This window comes from Urtica dioica, chromosome 6 (assembly GCF_054948205.1).
Source record: "Urtica dioica subsp. dioica isolate 48M chromosome 6, U.dioica_male_clone48M_v1_H2, whole genome shotgun sequence".
Taxonomy (NCBI): Eukaryota; Viridiplantae; Streptophyta; class Magnoliopsida; order Rosales; family Urticaceae; genus Urtica; species Urtica dioica.
In genome coordinates this window covers 38,061,302-38,078,417 of record NC_142761.1, presented here as the reverse complement: position 1 = coordinate 38,078,417, position 17,116 = coordinate 38,061,302, and the positions used below count along the sequence as shown (strand labels likewise).

Genomic DNA, 17,116 nt, shown 5'->3' with positions numbered 1-17,116 from the left:
TGATAGGTTATTTTCTTGATAAAATGAAACTTTGTCTATTTTTTAAGAGGAGGGTGAAATATTGGCCTACTGACTTAATTACCCCAATAATAAAAGAGGATTGGTTGTTTTTTGTTATTTTTTTTTGCATCAATATATAATAAAAGGTGATTGAAGAGAAATGAGAATCTCTCTCTCTCTCTCTCTCTCTCTCTCTCTCTCTCGCGCGCGATTTAAGTAAGGGTTTTCTAGTCAAGGATTTTACTACAGAAATTCGATAAAATAAGTAGAGAAATTGCAAATTATTTATTTAAAATAAATAAAAAGGCAAATAATAAACTTAACTAAAAGATAAAAATATGTAATAATAATTACATCATAAAAAATAAGGCATAAAACTTTAAACTAGTAAGAGAATGGGACGTCAAAACTTATTGTACACTCTCTTTAAAGCGTTATTCCTCTTCCAGAGGTGTTGGAACATCTAAGCAAAGGTCCCCTAATATACAAAGTCGAACAAGATGAGCTTTAATCGGGTGCTCTGTGCGGACTGCAATTGGTCACAGTTTTATTAACGCCATTACGAGAGCCATAGCTAATTTCTCGATTTTGGTGTAGCAGATTTCAACATTGAGTAAGGCCTAGCTCACGTAGTAGATTGGCCATTTAACCTTATCTTCCTCGCTGATGAGCACGGCGCTTATAACTCTTTTGGAGACGGCGAGATACATGTAAAGCGTCTCACTCTCCTTTGGTTTAGAGAGGACATGTGACGATCTGAATTAGACCTTCATCTCTTGGACGGTTTTCTTGCAGTTTTTGGTCCACTCAAAACTGCCCGTCTTCTTTAGAGCTTTGAAAAATGGTTGACACTTGTCAATTGCTTTTAACACAAAGTGTCTCAGGGCAACAATCCGACTAGTCAGGATTTGCACCTCTTTGATTCGTCTTGAGGATTTCATATCAAGGAGTGCCTTGATCTTCTCAAAATTTTCCTCAATCCCGGACTGGTTGATGATGTAACTCAGGAATTTCCCCAATTCAACCCCAAAAGCGCACTTATTGGGGTTGAGTTTCATCTTGTAATAGTGGAGAATTGTGAACATCTCCCTTAGATTTTGCACGTGGTTAGCACCTTTTAGGCTTTTGACGAGCATATCGTCCACGTACATTTTCATTGTTTTCCAATTTTTTGGGCGAATATCCAGTTGACCATTCATTGGTATGTGGCTCCCGTATTCTTAAGACCAAAAAACATGACCTTGTAACAGTTTAACCCTCGATCTCTGACAAAGGTCGTCTTGATATGATCGGGCTCATGCATGCAAATTTGGTTGTAGCCCGAATATGCGCCCATGAAGCTGAGCAGCTCATGGTCGGCCATGGCGCCGACTAGTTGTTCGATGCCCGAGAAAGAGGAGAAGTCCTTAGAGCAGACTTTGTTAAGATCTTCGTAATCTATGCAAATGCGCTACTTCCCGTTGGGCTTCTTCACCATCACAACGTTGGCTACCCACTTGGGGTACTTAGCTTTTCGGATAAAATCCATGGTAAAAAGTTTATCGACCTCTTTGTTTATTACTAGGTATTGTTCTGGGTTGGATGTTCGTCTAACTTGCACTTTTTTTGTGATGTTTTGGTTGTCATTCAACCGGTGTACAATGACCTCAGGGTCAATCCCAGGCATGTCAGCATGGGTCAAAGCAAAGATATTCTTGAACTCCCGCAGGAATACGACGAGTAAAGTCTGGATGGCAAGTGGAAGTTGGGCGTCCACGCAAAGTCATCTAGCTTGGATTCGTCGAAGAGAACTGGAATGAGATCGTCAGAGGTCTAGACTTTAAGTCTCTCTATTTCGTCAGAGGGTCAAACTCTTCGAACTTCCTTGCTTCTTTCAAGTCGCATGGATTATCGTCTCCCAGTTGAAAGTTCGTATTAACTATTTTTTCTGAAGCTTTGTCATCGATCTCTTGGATGTAGCATATTCTGGCTTGAGCTTGATCGTCAGCCATGGTCCGAATCCCATTTTCAGTTGGGAATTTCACCTGTAAGTGATAGGTGAATGTCATAGACTTTGATCAATTGAGCTTGGGTCGATCGATAATGACATTATAAGCCGATGGTTGGTCGACCACTAGGAAATGAACCATGTGGATGATTTCAATGTCCCTAGGAATTCCAAAGGTGACTGGTATATCGTGTTGTCAATGGTGCCCACAAGAAGAGTTGTAGTCTTTACTTTTGTACATTTGATGTAATAAAGTCTCACGAAGACTCTTGCTTGTAATTGCTTATTTATTAATAAAAGTTGAAACGTTCATTCATTCTTCCTTGTCTGAAGCTTTATGATAAAACCTTAGTCGTTAGTCTATAAACAAACCTAACAACATATGAAGAGACAAATGTAGATTTGCATTAACAAACTCTTCATGGTTTGCTTAAAACAATATATTCGCAATCTAAGGATCAAAGGACTATTGATCTCAGTACGATTGTTAGGAGAATCTATGATGTCTGGTTATGGGACATTGAGAGTTGGAGACTTTATAGTTCTTCTAGGTATCTTCCGAAGGTACTGAATTGACCAGTGCACTTCTAGAGACAAGATAAGAACAAACTATTTAACCTCTTATGTCTCGAGGTCACTACGTATGAATTGCATCATGCTTACCTCAATCCTGAAATGAGACATGCCATTTCATAGCTTACGTATTCTCATTTGAGAAAGTCTGAGTTCGGATTCACTATGTGATTCTTAACAAGACCTATTGGTGAAGTGCTAAGTTATGAAGATACCATGAAAAACTTTGTGAAGATCTTGTAGATATGGAATTCATGTACAAGATTGCTGAAATACAATGTATATCACCTCATGATTTGTTCCTTGGAATGTGAATAAATGAACTGGCCAGTGTCCAAATTAAGTCTTGACTCTTTTGGATGGAAAAATGTGACTTGTTAGCTCCTCGTCAATACATTGTTTCTAACTTATTCACAAGCGACAAAAGAGTTGAGGAAGTAACAGCTAGAAGGGTAAAATGGTAATTTTGTAAATCCCGACTAGCTGATGATATTCATGAAGGGTAAACATATATAATATTCAGTGGATCCAATCATCACAATTTAGTTGAATTCTTGAGTAGAAAATAAATTAATTTGAACCGAGAGATTCTCAGTGTCAACTTTTAGTGGAGTCACTTGACATTAAGCTAAACTTGGAAAAGGTTTGTGAACTTTTGAGTCCAAGTATTTTAGCTCAAGCTTTGTTCATTTGGATCAATGAGATCACTATCACAAATCATATCGAGTAGGAATAGTTAAACTAGAAGCTAATTCAAAACAAGAACGAGACAAGTTTTACGAAAATTGTCAAAAGGGTATTATAGTCTTTTTGGACATAGGATGAAATGAATGTCAATAAATTTTTTGACGATGTCATATGATGACATATTAATACTCGGCCATGATAAGTTTATTGGGCCTTGTGGATTAATTTCATTTCATAGAATTTTACTTGAAAATACTTAATGGGCCTTTCTTATGTTGTCATGAAAAATGAAGGAACATCTAGAAGCCCCTTCTGGATGCTCTTGGCTGCCCATCACCCAAAGTAAAAGAGATATTATTTTGTGCATTAATGTATGAAGATACTTTCCAAAAGAAAAAGAGGAAACAAATTTTCTCCATGAGGAAAGAGAGATTTTGGCCAACAAGCAAGGAGAGAACAAAAGAGGAAACAAATCCAAGTCTTCTAGAAGGCATTATGGCCGAGTGACTCTAAGGGAAGAAAGGGAAATTTTGCTCATGAATATGTGATATTCTATAGAAGAGGAAACTACCTTATTGAAGGTAATCCCTCCCCTATAAATATAGGGCTCATTCTCATTGTTTATTCATTCCAAAGTTTTAGAGATTGAGAGCTTCTCTCTCAAGACTTGGTCGCCCCTCTCTCTTCCTCTCTCAAGTTTTCTTTCGTTTTTGTTTTGGTACCTAGGTCCACATTTGACCTAGTGTTTTAGCTCTTCGACTCTTAGACTTGTTCTTGAGTCGTCGTGTTTAAAAGTGCCCACACACTAATTCATTTCTTTCTCGAGTGATTCTTGTGATAGAAACTTTCGTGGTTAAATCTTTTTTTAACCCTAGATAATTTCCAAAAAATGGTATCAGAGCTATGGTCAAAGATATGCATGTACATGTAATTAAAATTATGAGCTTGAAAATCGTTGTCGAAAGTTTACTAATTTTGTGACAAGTTAGAATTGTTTTCTTAGTTATTTTTTTAAAAATTTATTGCTCATGCCTTTAAATTACAAATCATTTTGATTTTTTATGAGTTTGGGATGTTATTAAAACACATTAGAATGATTTCTAAAATATTTAAATTTTTTATAATGAAAAACGTGTTTTTAAAGTTTGAGAAATTTCGGTAAATTTTTGTGACTTGTTATCTTGTCTTACTAGTTTCTTTTATTTACTTGATTCGTTTTATGCTTGTTGTTATTTCTTTTATACCATGTTATTACAATGTTAATAAAACACAAATAAAAGCTTTAACAACTTCCTAAAACGTTCCGTGACACTCGATTAGTTTTTCGCACTCAAAGTCCAAACTTTAATTATTTCCAGTTTTCTTCGAGCCCGAGAAAACCCGCAGTAAAAGTAGCATAACTCTTGATTCTTGAATCAAATTAAAGGTCTATTTGTCATCTTTCCAATGCATTTTTTTAGGTCAAAAGGACATTGGAGCCGCCAGCTATGGCGATTTTAATCCGAGGTGCGCGGCTGTTCCGAAAGTCCAGTTTTTTTATAATTCCGGATTTTCAACCCCACTCCATGAGTTATAGAACTCTAATGAAAAAATTTTCTTGAGCAAAATTTTTTTTTATAAGATTATAAACATAATGTGAAAGATTAAAATGTTTGATTTTTGAAAGTTTAATTGAAATTGAATTATTACAAAACTAGTTTGAATTTTGAAAAACCGTTAGCTTTCAAACTTGAAAATATTTTGTCATCCAAATCAAATAAGTTTTCAAAATGTTTTCAAAACTATATCTATATCACATATGTTCAAAATCTATATGCTCTTGAAAATTTGAGTGGGAGATCTCCTCGTAGACGAGCCGAAAAATAAAAGATGTGTAATCTCAAACTTTCAAGAGTTCGAGTGATATGAAGTTCACACGTCCCTCATGCACTTTCCCGAATAGAAAATAGGAAAATGTCTGAGTATGCACCTTGTGCCTTTATGCACTAACACTGCTCTTCCTTGAACATGAAGATCTAGGATTCCTTTCTAGTAGTGCACTCTATCGCTCTATAACTAGGAAATTTGTTTCCGAACTTAGAAAGACGATGTGCCAACTCCAAAAACTAAGTGGGAGGGTTATACTTGTTGTTTGTAACCCACAATCCCCAACACCGATGTAAGAAGCAATTAACGTGAGACTGAGAGTCACTCTTGTGGCCCTCTCTTCAATGGGAGTACTCTATGGCGTTTTTGCTTCGATTATTGCTCAATGAGCTACGTTCGAGAGTGATACAATGGAGACAAGGCCTCCTCTTGGGGGATTGTTTTTTCAAATTTGACCTTTTGTACTAAGTGGTTGGTTGCACACTTAGGCCCAATCCCTATTAATCCTCCTTTGAGGCTCTGCGAAAGGATATGAGTGATCAAACCAATTTAAAAGGTCGCTAGTCAAAATTGATGTATTGACATCTTGGCTAAGCATTAATGATGTGTCATTTACTTATAAATGGAGATTTTTTGCGGTCTTCTCTTGAGGGAGTAAATTATCATTTGGTTTATAACACCTTTGGATTTTATCAATTAAAAAATTAAATCCTAAACCAAAGACTAATCATAAACTTGTTTCAACTCTTATATGCAATATGTCTCTCAATCCTCTCTCAACCATTCTTTCCTCGAATAAACTCGAAACCGAGAACTACGTAGATTCAAATCGTAACCTTGACATCGTCCTTTCCGTTAAGAAGCACAAATGGGTACTCACCACCCCCTGTCCTCAAACGAATGATGATTCAACACAAGAGGAAAAAGACGCCTTGGCGGCCTGGCTCCGATCCGATGAGATTGTGAGGTGCTATATCTTAGGATCAATGAACAATGTGTTGCAACAACAACATCGTGATATTGAGACTGCCGCCGACATGCTCTACAATCTCCATGAGATGTTTGGAGGGCAAGGGCGTCAGGCCAGACAACAAGCAGTCAGACAATTTATGAACTGTCGCATGAAGGCTGGGACTCCTATCAAGGACCATATGATACTGATCATTAGTTACCTGAATAAGATGGAAATCCTAGGATCTGAGATTGAGGAGGAGACCAAAATATATATGATCTTAGAAACTCTCCCCGAAATCTTTCGATACCTTCAAGCTGAACTACTCCATGAACAATCTAGAGTACACTGTTACTGAGCTAATGAAGGAGCTTCACACTGCTGAAGGTCTCACTAAGAGAAAGAGGAATCAAGGAGAGGTACATGCTAATGAGCACAAAGCCTCCACCTCTGGATCTAAGAAGAGACCTCACAAGGCCGAGAAGAAGAACTGTCCTGCCTATCTCAAAGCAAATGAACATAGTATTGTACTAATTACCGAAGCATGCTTAGTAGCTAATAATGTATCAACGTGGATTCTTGACTCCGCTGCTACTAACCATATTTGTTGTTCCTTGACTGGTTTCAAGAAAACCAAAAGCTTGGAGGAAGGCGACTTCTGTTTCAAATGGGGTGATGGGAGCCTGGTGTCTGCGAAGGCTGTGGGATCCGTGACGCTGTCTTTTGAAGACCGCACTTTAAACTTGAATAATGTTTATTTCGTTCCTTCCTTTGGAAAGAACTTAATATATGTTGCTCGTCTTCTTGAGCAAGATTATTGTTTAAAGTTCATTAAGAATGGAATTCGTATTTCGTTTCCTGATAACTCTTTTGTCACTGATGCATGTATGAAGAATGCCGTTTTTTACATTTATCCCACTCAACCTTCTCTTTTAGACACCGAAATAGATAATGAGTTAGGGAGCGAAAGAGGATCAAACTATCTGAATCATCCGATCTAATAAAATCAACATATCTCTGGTACGTAAGACTTGGTCATATCATTCTAGACATGATTAAGAGACTTGTGAGAGATGGTCCACTCCAAGCCTCTGCAATAGGTTCACTACCTACTTGTGAATCTTGCATAGAAGGAAAAATGACTAAGCGACTTTTCTCCGATAAGGTTTGAAGAGCCACTGAGTTGCTCGAACTAGTATATTCCGATGTATGTGGTCCGCTCAGTCAACAGGCACGGGGAGGATACGAATACTTCGTTACCTTCACTGATGATTACTCAAGATACAGTTTTGTCTATTTCCTCGAACACAAATCCGAGACCTTTAACGTATTTAAGGTCTTTAGGGCTTTAGTGGAAAAGCAAACTGGCAAAGTGATCAAAACCCTTCGATCCGATCGAGGTGGTGAGTATATGTCTGGAGAGTTCGATGACTTTCTCTAAGAAGAAAGTACCGCTTCTCAGCTTACCGCACCCGGTACACCTCAACAAAACGGAGTGTCAAAGAGAAGAAACCGAACTCTTATGGAGATGGTTAGATCAATGATGAGTTGCTCATCACTCCCTCTTTCCTTTTGGGGATATGCCCTCGAAACAGTCGCTTACATTTTGAACCAAGTTTCGTCTAAAAATGTTCCTGGTACTCCTTATGAATGATGGACTGGCCGTAAAGCAAATCTTGGCCGCATCAAAATTTGGGGTTGCCACCCACACGTGCTGAGGCAAAAGACTAGCAAGTTGGTTAGTATGTCAGAATTACGTCTGTTTGTTGGATATCCAAAGAAAACCAAAGTTTTCACATTCTATAGTTCCGAGGACGATAAGACTTTCGTTAGCACGAATGCTCGTTTCCTTGAAGAGAACTTTATGAAAGATGTAAAACCTAGAAGCAAAATTGTGCTTGAAGAAAAGTTGGGTGAGGAAGCTTCTACCTCATCTGTAAGAACCGTTCTTACCCCAACTAAAACACAACCTAGCTCATCAGCATCTCGTCAAGTAGTACTTCAACGTAGTTGGAGGGATACTCAAAAGCCTGACAGGTACATGTCCTATTGAGACACTCTCGTAGCCGTCTCTGACATGGATGACCCTGTTTCCAATAGCCAAGCGATGGCTTGTTCTGAATCAAACCATTGGCTTGACGCCATGAAAGTTGAAATGCACTCGATGTATATCAACAAAGTCTGGAAACTTGTAGACCTTCCGGAAGGGATTAAACCCGTAAGGTGTAAGTGGATATACAAGAAGAAAATGGGTCCGGATGGAAATGTCAAGACGTTCAAAGCACGACTTGTGGCTAAGGGTTATACCCAACAAGAAGGAATTGACTATGAAGAAACCTTCTCGCTAGTCGCGACGCTTAAATCCATCCGCATACTTCTATCCATAGATGCAGCTCTCGACTATGAGATCTGGCAAATGGATGTCAAGACTGTCTTCCTGAATGTCAATCTTGACGAGCGCATTTATATGGCTCAACCAGACGGTTTCGTGGAAGAAAGTCAAGAGACCAAGGTTTGTGAGTTGCTTAAGTCCATTTATGGATTAAAGCAAGCATCTAGGTCATGGAATATTAGATTCGATGAAACTGTGAAGAGCTTCGGCTTTGAGCAGTCAATAGATAAGCCGTGTGTTTACAAGTTACTACACAAAGGTAAAGTTGTGTTTCTGGTACTATATGTCGATGATATATTTCTCATAGGTAATGATGTGGGTAAGTTATCTGAGGTTAATGTCTGGCTGGTAAAGCAATTTGATATGAAGGATCTAGGAGAAGCCGCGTACATTCTGGGGATCCAAATATTTCGAGATAGGAAGAACCGGACTCTGTCGCTCTCTCAAGCATCTTATATTGATAAGCTGATGGATCGCTTCTCAATGCAAGACTCCAAGAAGGGCCAAACACCCTTTAGGCATGGAGTCTCACTCTCTAAGGAACAGTCTCCCAAGACTGCACAAGAGATTGAGGACATGAGAAAAATTCCTTACGCCTCATCCGTAGAAAGTCTCATGTATGCTATGCTTTGCACTAGACCTGATATCTGCTTCGCAGTTGGCGTAGTTAGCCGTTTTCAATCCAACCCTGGACCCGAGCACTGGATTGTTGTTAAGCATGTTCTTAAGTATCTTCGAAGAACTAGGAACTTGATGCTTACATATTCAGGTATTGACCTGACTATGACGGGATATATCGACTCCGATTTTCAAGCGGATAAGGCTTCCAGGAATTCACTTCGGGATCTGTGTTCATCCTTAATGGTGGAGCTGTTGTGTAGTGAAGTATTATGCAATCTTGCATTACTGACTCCACAATGGAAGCAGAATATGTGGCTGCTTGTGAAGCATCCAAATAGGCTATATGGCTTAGAAAATTCCTTAACTATTTGGAAGTTGTTCCAAACATCGACGAGCCCATAACCCTTTATTGTGATAATAGTGAGGCTGTCGCTAACTCAAAGGAACCTCGAAGCCATAAGCGCCCTAAACATATTGAGAGGAAATACCATTTGATTCGAGAGATCGTGCAGCACGGAGACGTGGAAGTGAAGAAGATCTCAACGGTGGACAACCTGGCAGATCCATTCACCAAGGCCCTAGTGAACAAGGTCTTCAACCAACATCGAGAAGGATTAGGCATGAAAGACTACACACATCTTCTTTGAGTCAAGTGGGAGTTTGTTGTCAATGGTGCCCACAAGAAGAGTTGTAGTCTTTACTTTTGTACATTTGATGTAATAAAGTCTCACGAAGACTCTTGCTTGTAATTGTTTATTTGTTAATAAAAGTTGAAGCGTTCATTCATTCTTCATTTTCTGAAGCTTTATGATAAAACCTTAGTCTTTAGTCCATAAACAAACCTAACAACATATGAAGAGACAAATGTAGATTTGCATGAACAAACCCTTCATGGTTTGCTTAAAACAATATATTCGCAATCTAAGGATCAAAGGACTATTGATCTCAGTACGATTGTTAGGAGAATCTATGATGTCTGTTTATGGGACATTGAGGGTTGGAGACTTTATAGTTCTTCTAGGTATCTTCCGAAGGTACTGAATTGACCAGTGCACTTCTAGAGACAAGATAAGAACAAACCATTTAACCTCTTATGTCTCGAGGTCACTACGTATGAATTGCATCATGCTTACCTCAATCCTGAAATGAGACATTCCATTTCATAGCTTACGTATTCTCATTTGAGAAAGTCAGAGTTCGGATTCACTATGTGATTCTTAACAAGACCTATTGGTGAAGTACTAAGTTATGAAGATGTCATGAGTAACTTTGTAAAGATCTCATAGATATGGAATTCATGTACAAGATTGCTGAAATGCAATGTATATCACCTCATGTTTTGTTCCTTGGAATGTGAATAAATAAACTGGCCAGTGTCCAAATTGAGTCTTGACTCTTTTGGATGAAAAAATGTGACTTGTTAGCTCCTCATTAATACATTGTTTCTAACTTATTCACAAGCGACAAAGGAGTTGAGGAAATAACAACTTGAAGGGTAAAATGGTAATTTTGTAAATCCCGACTAGCTGATGATATTCATGAAGGGTAAACATATATAATATTCAGTGGATCCACTCATCACAATTTAGTTGAATTCTTGAGTAGAAAATAAATTCATTTGAACCGACAGATTCTCAGTGTCAACTCTTTAATGGAATCAGTTGACATTAAGCTAAACTTGGAAAAAGTTTGTGAACTTTTGAGTCCAAGTATTTTAGCTCAAGCTTTGTTCATTTGGATCCATGAGGTCACTATCACAAATCATATCGAGTAGGAATAGTTAAACTAGAAGCTAATTCAAAACAAGAACGAGACAAGTTTTACGAAAATTGTCAAAAGGGTATTATAGTCTTTTTGGACATAGGATGAAATGAATGTCAATAAATTTTTTGACGATGTCATATGATGACATATTAATACTCGGCCATGATAAGTTTATTGGGCCTTGTGGATTAATTTCATTTCATAGAATTTTACTTGAAAATTCTTAATGGGCCTTTCTTATGTTGTCATGAACAAATGAAGAAACATCTAGAAGCCCATTCTGGATGCTCTTGGCCGCCAATCACCCAAAGTAAAAGAGAGATTATTTTGTGCATTAATGTATGAAGATACTTTCCAAAAGAAAAAGAGGAAACAAATTTCCTCCATGAGGAAAGAGAGATTTCGGCCAACAAGCAAGGAGAGAACAAAAGAGGAAACAAATCCAAGCCTTCTAGAAGGCATTATGGCCGAGTGACTCTAAGCGAAAAAAGGGAAATTTTTCTCATGAATATGTGATATTCTATAGAAGAGGAAACTACCTTATTGAAGGTAATCCCTCCCATATAAATAGAGGCCTCATTCTCATTGTTTATTCATTCCAAAGTTTTAGAGGTTGAGAGCTTCTCTCTATAGATTTGGCCGCCCCTCTCTCTTCCTCTCTCAAGTTTTATTTTGTTTTTGTTTTGGCACCTAGGTCCACATTTGACCTAGTGTTTTAGCTCTTCGACTCTTAGACTTGTTCTTGAGTCGTCATGTTTAAAAGTTCCCACACACTAATTCCTGTCTTTCTCGAGTGATTCTTGTGATAGAAACTTGTGTGGTTGCTCGAGTTCCCGAGGAAAGAAGACAGACGTGCTGCGAGGGGAGACGAACATTTCAATCTTCCTATGGCTTCTCAACGTTCGAGATTCTCAAAGGTTAGTAAATATATAATGCTCATTTATAGTTTTAATTTATATGTACTTGCTCTTTGTCTAGGTTAGTAAAAACGTTTTACTTGTTTGCACTACTACAAATATGGGCATCAGGTGCGACAAAAGTCGCACCTGATGCCCACCGAGTCGCACCCGATAGTACTATCGGGTGCGACTTTAGGTGCGACTAAGTCGCACCTAATAGTCCGCAGCTAATACTATTGGGTGCGACATGTCGCACCCAATAGTATATACTATTAGGTGCGACTTATCGCATCTGAAGTCGCGCCTATTTTTCCGTAGGAATGAGGGAATTTGACTTTTGGGTGCGACATGTCGCACCCAATACCCTACCCGCCAACTTATTGGGTGCGACTAGTCGCACCCAATAGCTTACCCGCCAACTTATTGGGTGCGACCAGTCGCACCCAATACCCTTCCCGCCATAGTATTGGGTGCGACTAGTCGCACCCGATTCCCAATTTATTTTAAATTTTTTTTACAAATATTAGAATTAGAATATAATATTATTAGAATTAGAAATTAATTTTATTAGAAATATAATAGAATTATAATTAGAATTAGAAATTAATATTTCATATTAAAATATTTTTAATATACAAGCAACTAATACGAGTTTGTTCGCTAATATAAAAATATACAAGTGCAACTATTTTCGTTGTTGCCTATAAAACTTATCTATGGAGGAATTTCCTCTTCCTCCAAATAAGTTGCCTCCGCGGCCACTACTGCTGCTTCCTCCTCGGCCATTGCCGCTACCGCTAGGACGATCACGCTGAAATTCCGCAGAACCTGGCGTTTCATTATCAGCCATTGCCGCTGATGTCGGTGTAGGGGAAGCCTGAGTATGCATCTGTGTAAACGAAAGCAGCTGTCGCTGCATCTCTTCCATCTGCATTTGTTGTGCCGCCATTTGAGCTTGTTGTGCTGCCAACTGAGCTTGCAACTCGGTATACAGTACTGGATCGGCGCGTGACTGAGGTGACGAACCAGACGAGCTTCCATCTTGAGCTCGAGCCACACTCAAAGCCCCAACTGGTGTCGTGGGTCCTATCCCGACATCCCAATCACGGCGTGGCCCGAGAATGTCATGCATTGAATACTCCTCTGTGCGTTCGAGGCTCACCTCTTCGCCTCTCTCCTCCGCTTGTCGCAAAATATCTGCCACTTGGGCGTTGATTCGCGCCTTTACAAAAAAACCAAATAAAATTATTATATAATTATTATTAAGTAATTAAATAAAATAACTTACAAATTGTTGACTCGCGAAGGGCATTGTCCAGTTGCCGTTAATATCTTGATGTTTTTTCTCCCACGTCGCTAATGCGGAGGACAATGTCCCATCCTCCTTCCTCTACAAGTTTTAATCATCAAAATAAGACTAATGTGTCTAATGTTAATAAAAATTAAGCAACTTACGCTCTTCTGTCGATGAGCGAAAAAAAGTATCGACCCTTGTCTGGCCTTTGTCTGCTTCTTCTTCGCATTTAGTCGGTTGCGGTCAGCCTTTTCCTGCGAGACATAAATTCATTTAATTCGATTCGATGAGAAAAAAAAATTCATGTTCAACTCATACCTTATGTTCCGGTGTGTTGAACACCTCTATTGCCTTCAACCAAGCCTCGTGCGTATAGCCCTTTGGTGTTTCTTCTCTGGCGAGCTCTATTTTCCCGCAAAACTTGTTGAAGAATCTAGATGATAACTTTGACTTTTGGTTGCGTCGCAACCGCTTCATTTCGCGAATGATAGTAGACTCTATCTCGTTGCGAATGCAATCAGCTGGCACTCTCTCGCCAGTTGCAGGATCCTCGTACACAAAACGGTACTCGTTATGGATTGCGGTCATAACGGCCGTCACATGCTGAGGCTCGACTTCATTCCAGTCATTTGCGTGTGCTTGAAACGTCGCCTTGATCAAGTTTCTAAGACAGTTCGAGAAGGTGCCGATCAAGGGATTTTGCTCCATGATGTCCTGATAGAACATCATGTGTCGCCGATCGTAGCGAACTACATTCGCACCAGGAGTCCCTACCCCTACTCTCGCTGACACGAGACCCTTCGTTGGTCCACGTGTGTTCTTCGATCCGGAGGATCCCGGCGTCTGTGGTGGATCCTCGCCTCCACCTACTCCAGTCGACATCCTATAAGAAGAAAACAAAATTAGAAAACAACGAAACCTGGACGACACCACGAAATTTTATTACAATGCCCTCACATATGGCGGAGGAAAACCGTTGTTACATATTAGATAAATATTACTCATTCATCATCATCACTACCTATAATGTTAGTATCTTCTATATCTACATCAACATCTTCTCCCTCAAAAACGATGTGTGCCTCATTATCCTCATCAAATTCTTCATCATCGTCAACGATACTGATTAGCTCAATTTCAACGGTTTCGTGTCGATGATTCAGACCTTCGATGTTTGACAATTCTATTGTCAATGGGACCAAGGCTGATGTGGTAGGGTCAACTTCAGGAATGTCCCAAATCCCTCGATGATTGCATTCCTGAACAATTTCCCAATCGCCACCTTTAACAAGATCTTGGATGTAGAAGACTTGTTTCGCCTGAGTCGCGAGTACGAACGGCTCATTTGTAAACCACTCTTTAGCGGTATAAGAACTCGTCGCTCCAGTAATCTTATCAATATGCACTATTCGCCCTGTATTGTACTTGTCACCATACCAAATGCATTTGAATAGTACGACACGACAGTTATGTCTATAGTTAAGCACGATGACATCTTCCATTCGTCCGTAGAAATTGTACTCATCCACGGGCACACATACACCACTGTTTTGAGTTATTCGTTGATTATCACGACGACGAGTGATGAACTTCACGCCGTTAACAAAACAGCTCGGATATTGATGGGCGATTTCCAATGAACCGACAGACAATGCGTAGAGCTCTTCAGACACGTCAGAGCCACTAACTTTTATGTCATAAATCTGGTTCAAAACAAAGGAATTCTTAGCACTTTTAACTCTTTGAATTATTTGGTTTAAGGTTTAGGGTTTACCTTTTTTGCAGACCAATCTTTGAATTCTTTTCTATGCGTTGCTTCGAGTTCAGCATCTTCAATGCCCACTTGAGAATTCCGTCGTATGAGTTCCAAATGCTCACTGTTGTTCGAAACTTTACTCAAATAACAGATTAACAATGGAATAACTTAGAGAAACACATGGATCGATAAACTTACAGCAAATATGGATCTACTTCAGGACAATTAGTATATATATACCACTCCGCCTTCTCTCTCTGCTCATCGTCTAATATTATCGGCTTCATCATCCCATAAGGCACACACATCTCGGATCGAAAAACAGAAAGCTCTCGAACTGGAACTTCATTAACACTTTTATTATCCTCCAGATACCTTCCAACGAACGTTAGAGCTTCTTCTACAACGTAAGCTTCCGCAATAGAGCCTTCAGGCCTAGCTCTGTTTTTTACAAAATGTTTTAACGTCCCAAGGTATCTCTCAAAAGGGTACATCCACCGCATATGAACCGGGCCGCCATACAACGCTTCCTCTGGTAGATGAATCGCCACGTGAACCATGATCGTGAAAAAAGCAGGTGGAAATATCATCTCAAGCTTACATAGTATCTCGACAATGAAATTTTGCGCTTTTTCGAGATCTTCCACTCTCAACGTTCTAGAACTAATCAACTTGAAAAAGTTGCAAAGTTCGGAGATCGTATCCTGTATTGCCTTTGGCACAAAAGGGCGAATACCAACAGCCAACAACCTCTGCAAGATCACGTGGAAATCGTGCGACTTCAAACCTGTGAGCTTCCCGTCAGCAGTCACGTTTTTCTTCAAATTACCAGCAAGGTCATCTGGAAATTTGACAGATTGGAGGAACTCGGTAAACTGCTGCCTCTGCTCAAGGGTCAAAGTGTACGCTGCTTGCGGTTTGTACCACCCATTCCCTTGTTCTTGCAAGTGCAAACTGGTTTTGATTTTCAAGTCCATTAAATCAAACCTCGCATTCTCGGTGTCATAGTTTTTCTTTTCTAAGCTAAGCATGGTCCCAAGAAGATTCTCGCACACGTTCTTCTCTACGTGCATGACATCCAAGTTGTGCTTCAACTCCAACTCTGACCAGTAAGGCAACTCGTAGAAGATGCTTTTCTTCGCCCAATTAAGCTCACTCTCGGCTCGCTTTCGTTTTCTGCCAACGGAACCAGCGTGTTTGCCAGTTTTCGTGCAAGAAACACTAGCCAACTGAGCTAGTATGTCTTGCAAAGTCAACTTGTCGGGTTTACTGCGTCTCTCGTGGCAATTTGTGTAGTGATCGCTAGTTTTCCTCAATCGGTAACGCGTGGGCAAAAATCGACGATGGTCGTAGTACACAATTCTGTTTCTGACTTTCAGTGACGGCGTGTCAAGGCTGCACGTGGGGCAAGCGAGATACCCTTGGCCACTCCATCCCGATAAATACGATCGAGCCGGAAAGTCGTTTATCGTCCATAGTAGCGCAGCACGCAACCGAAACACTTCATCGTTGGCTCCATCCCGAACGTTGAATCCCGTCTCCCACAATTCTTTCAGCTCTTCAACTAGTGGCTGCAAGAACACGTCCATGTTTTTTCCTGGTGAGCTCGGCCCGGGAATCAGAAGCGTCAGCATAAGGTACTCTTTCTTCATGCACAACCAAGGCGGCAAGTTGTACGCAGTCAGCATCACAGGCCACATGCTGTACGCTAGACTCATTTCTCCAAACGGGTTGAACCCATCAGAAGCTAATCCAAGCCGCACGTTCCGAGGCTCTTCGGCAAATTCTGGGTATCTCTCGTCCAGGTTCTTCCACGTCATACCATCCGTAGGATGTCGCAAAATGCCTTATTCTCTGACGCGATCTCTTTCGTGCCACTGCATCTGAAGCGACGTGTGTCGAGAGGCGTACAACCGCTTCAATCGATCTTTCAGGGGAAAATATCGCAATATCTTTTGCGGTATCTGTTTCCCAGTCGGCTTCCATCTGCTCTCGCTGCAAACTGGGCACACTTCAGCTTTCTCGAGATCTTTTCGAAACAAGACGCAGTCGTTTGTGCACACGTCGATCATCTCGTACCCCATGCCGAAGCGCTTCAGTTTTGCCTTTGCCTCGTAGTGCTTTTCCGGAATTCGGTTACGGGTTGGATGAGACTTCCTCAAGAGCTGCAAGAGTTCTGTGAACGACTTGTTCGTCCAATGGTTCGTGACTTTGATGTGCATCAACGAAACCAAGAACGACAAAGACGAAAACTCTTTGCATCCAGGGTACAATTCCGCTTCCAACTCAGCAAATAAGTCTTCCACTTGCTCCTCCACACGCACC

At 40.1% G+C, this 17,116-nt stretch overlaps 1 protein-coding gene across 1 annotated transcript; it reads right to left on the bottom strand.

Moving 5' to 3' along the window:
- Positions 1-1,829: 1,829 nt before the first annotated feature.
- LOC149393937 (uncharacterized) lies at positions 1,830-16,734 on the bottom strand. Its single transcript, XM_089618216.1, has 6 exons — positions 15,098-16,734; positions 14,810-14,912; positions 14,645-14,738; positions 13,505-13,901; positions 2,127-2,148; positions 1,830-2,024 (listed from the first exon to the last, which is right to left on the bottom strand). Exons 1-6 carry the CDS (start codon positions 16,609-16,611, stop codon positions 1,830-1,832), a joined length of 2,325 nt encoding a protein of 774 aa, XP_089474342.1. The 5' UTR covers positions 16,612-16,734.
- Between the last annotated feature and the right edge of the window lie 382 nt (positions 16,735-17,116).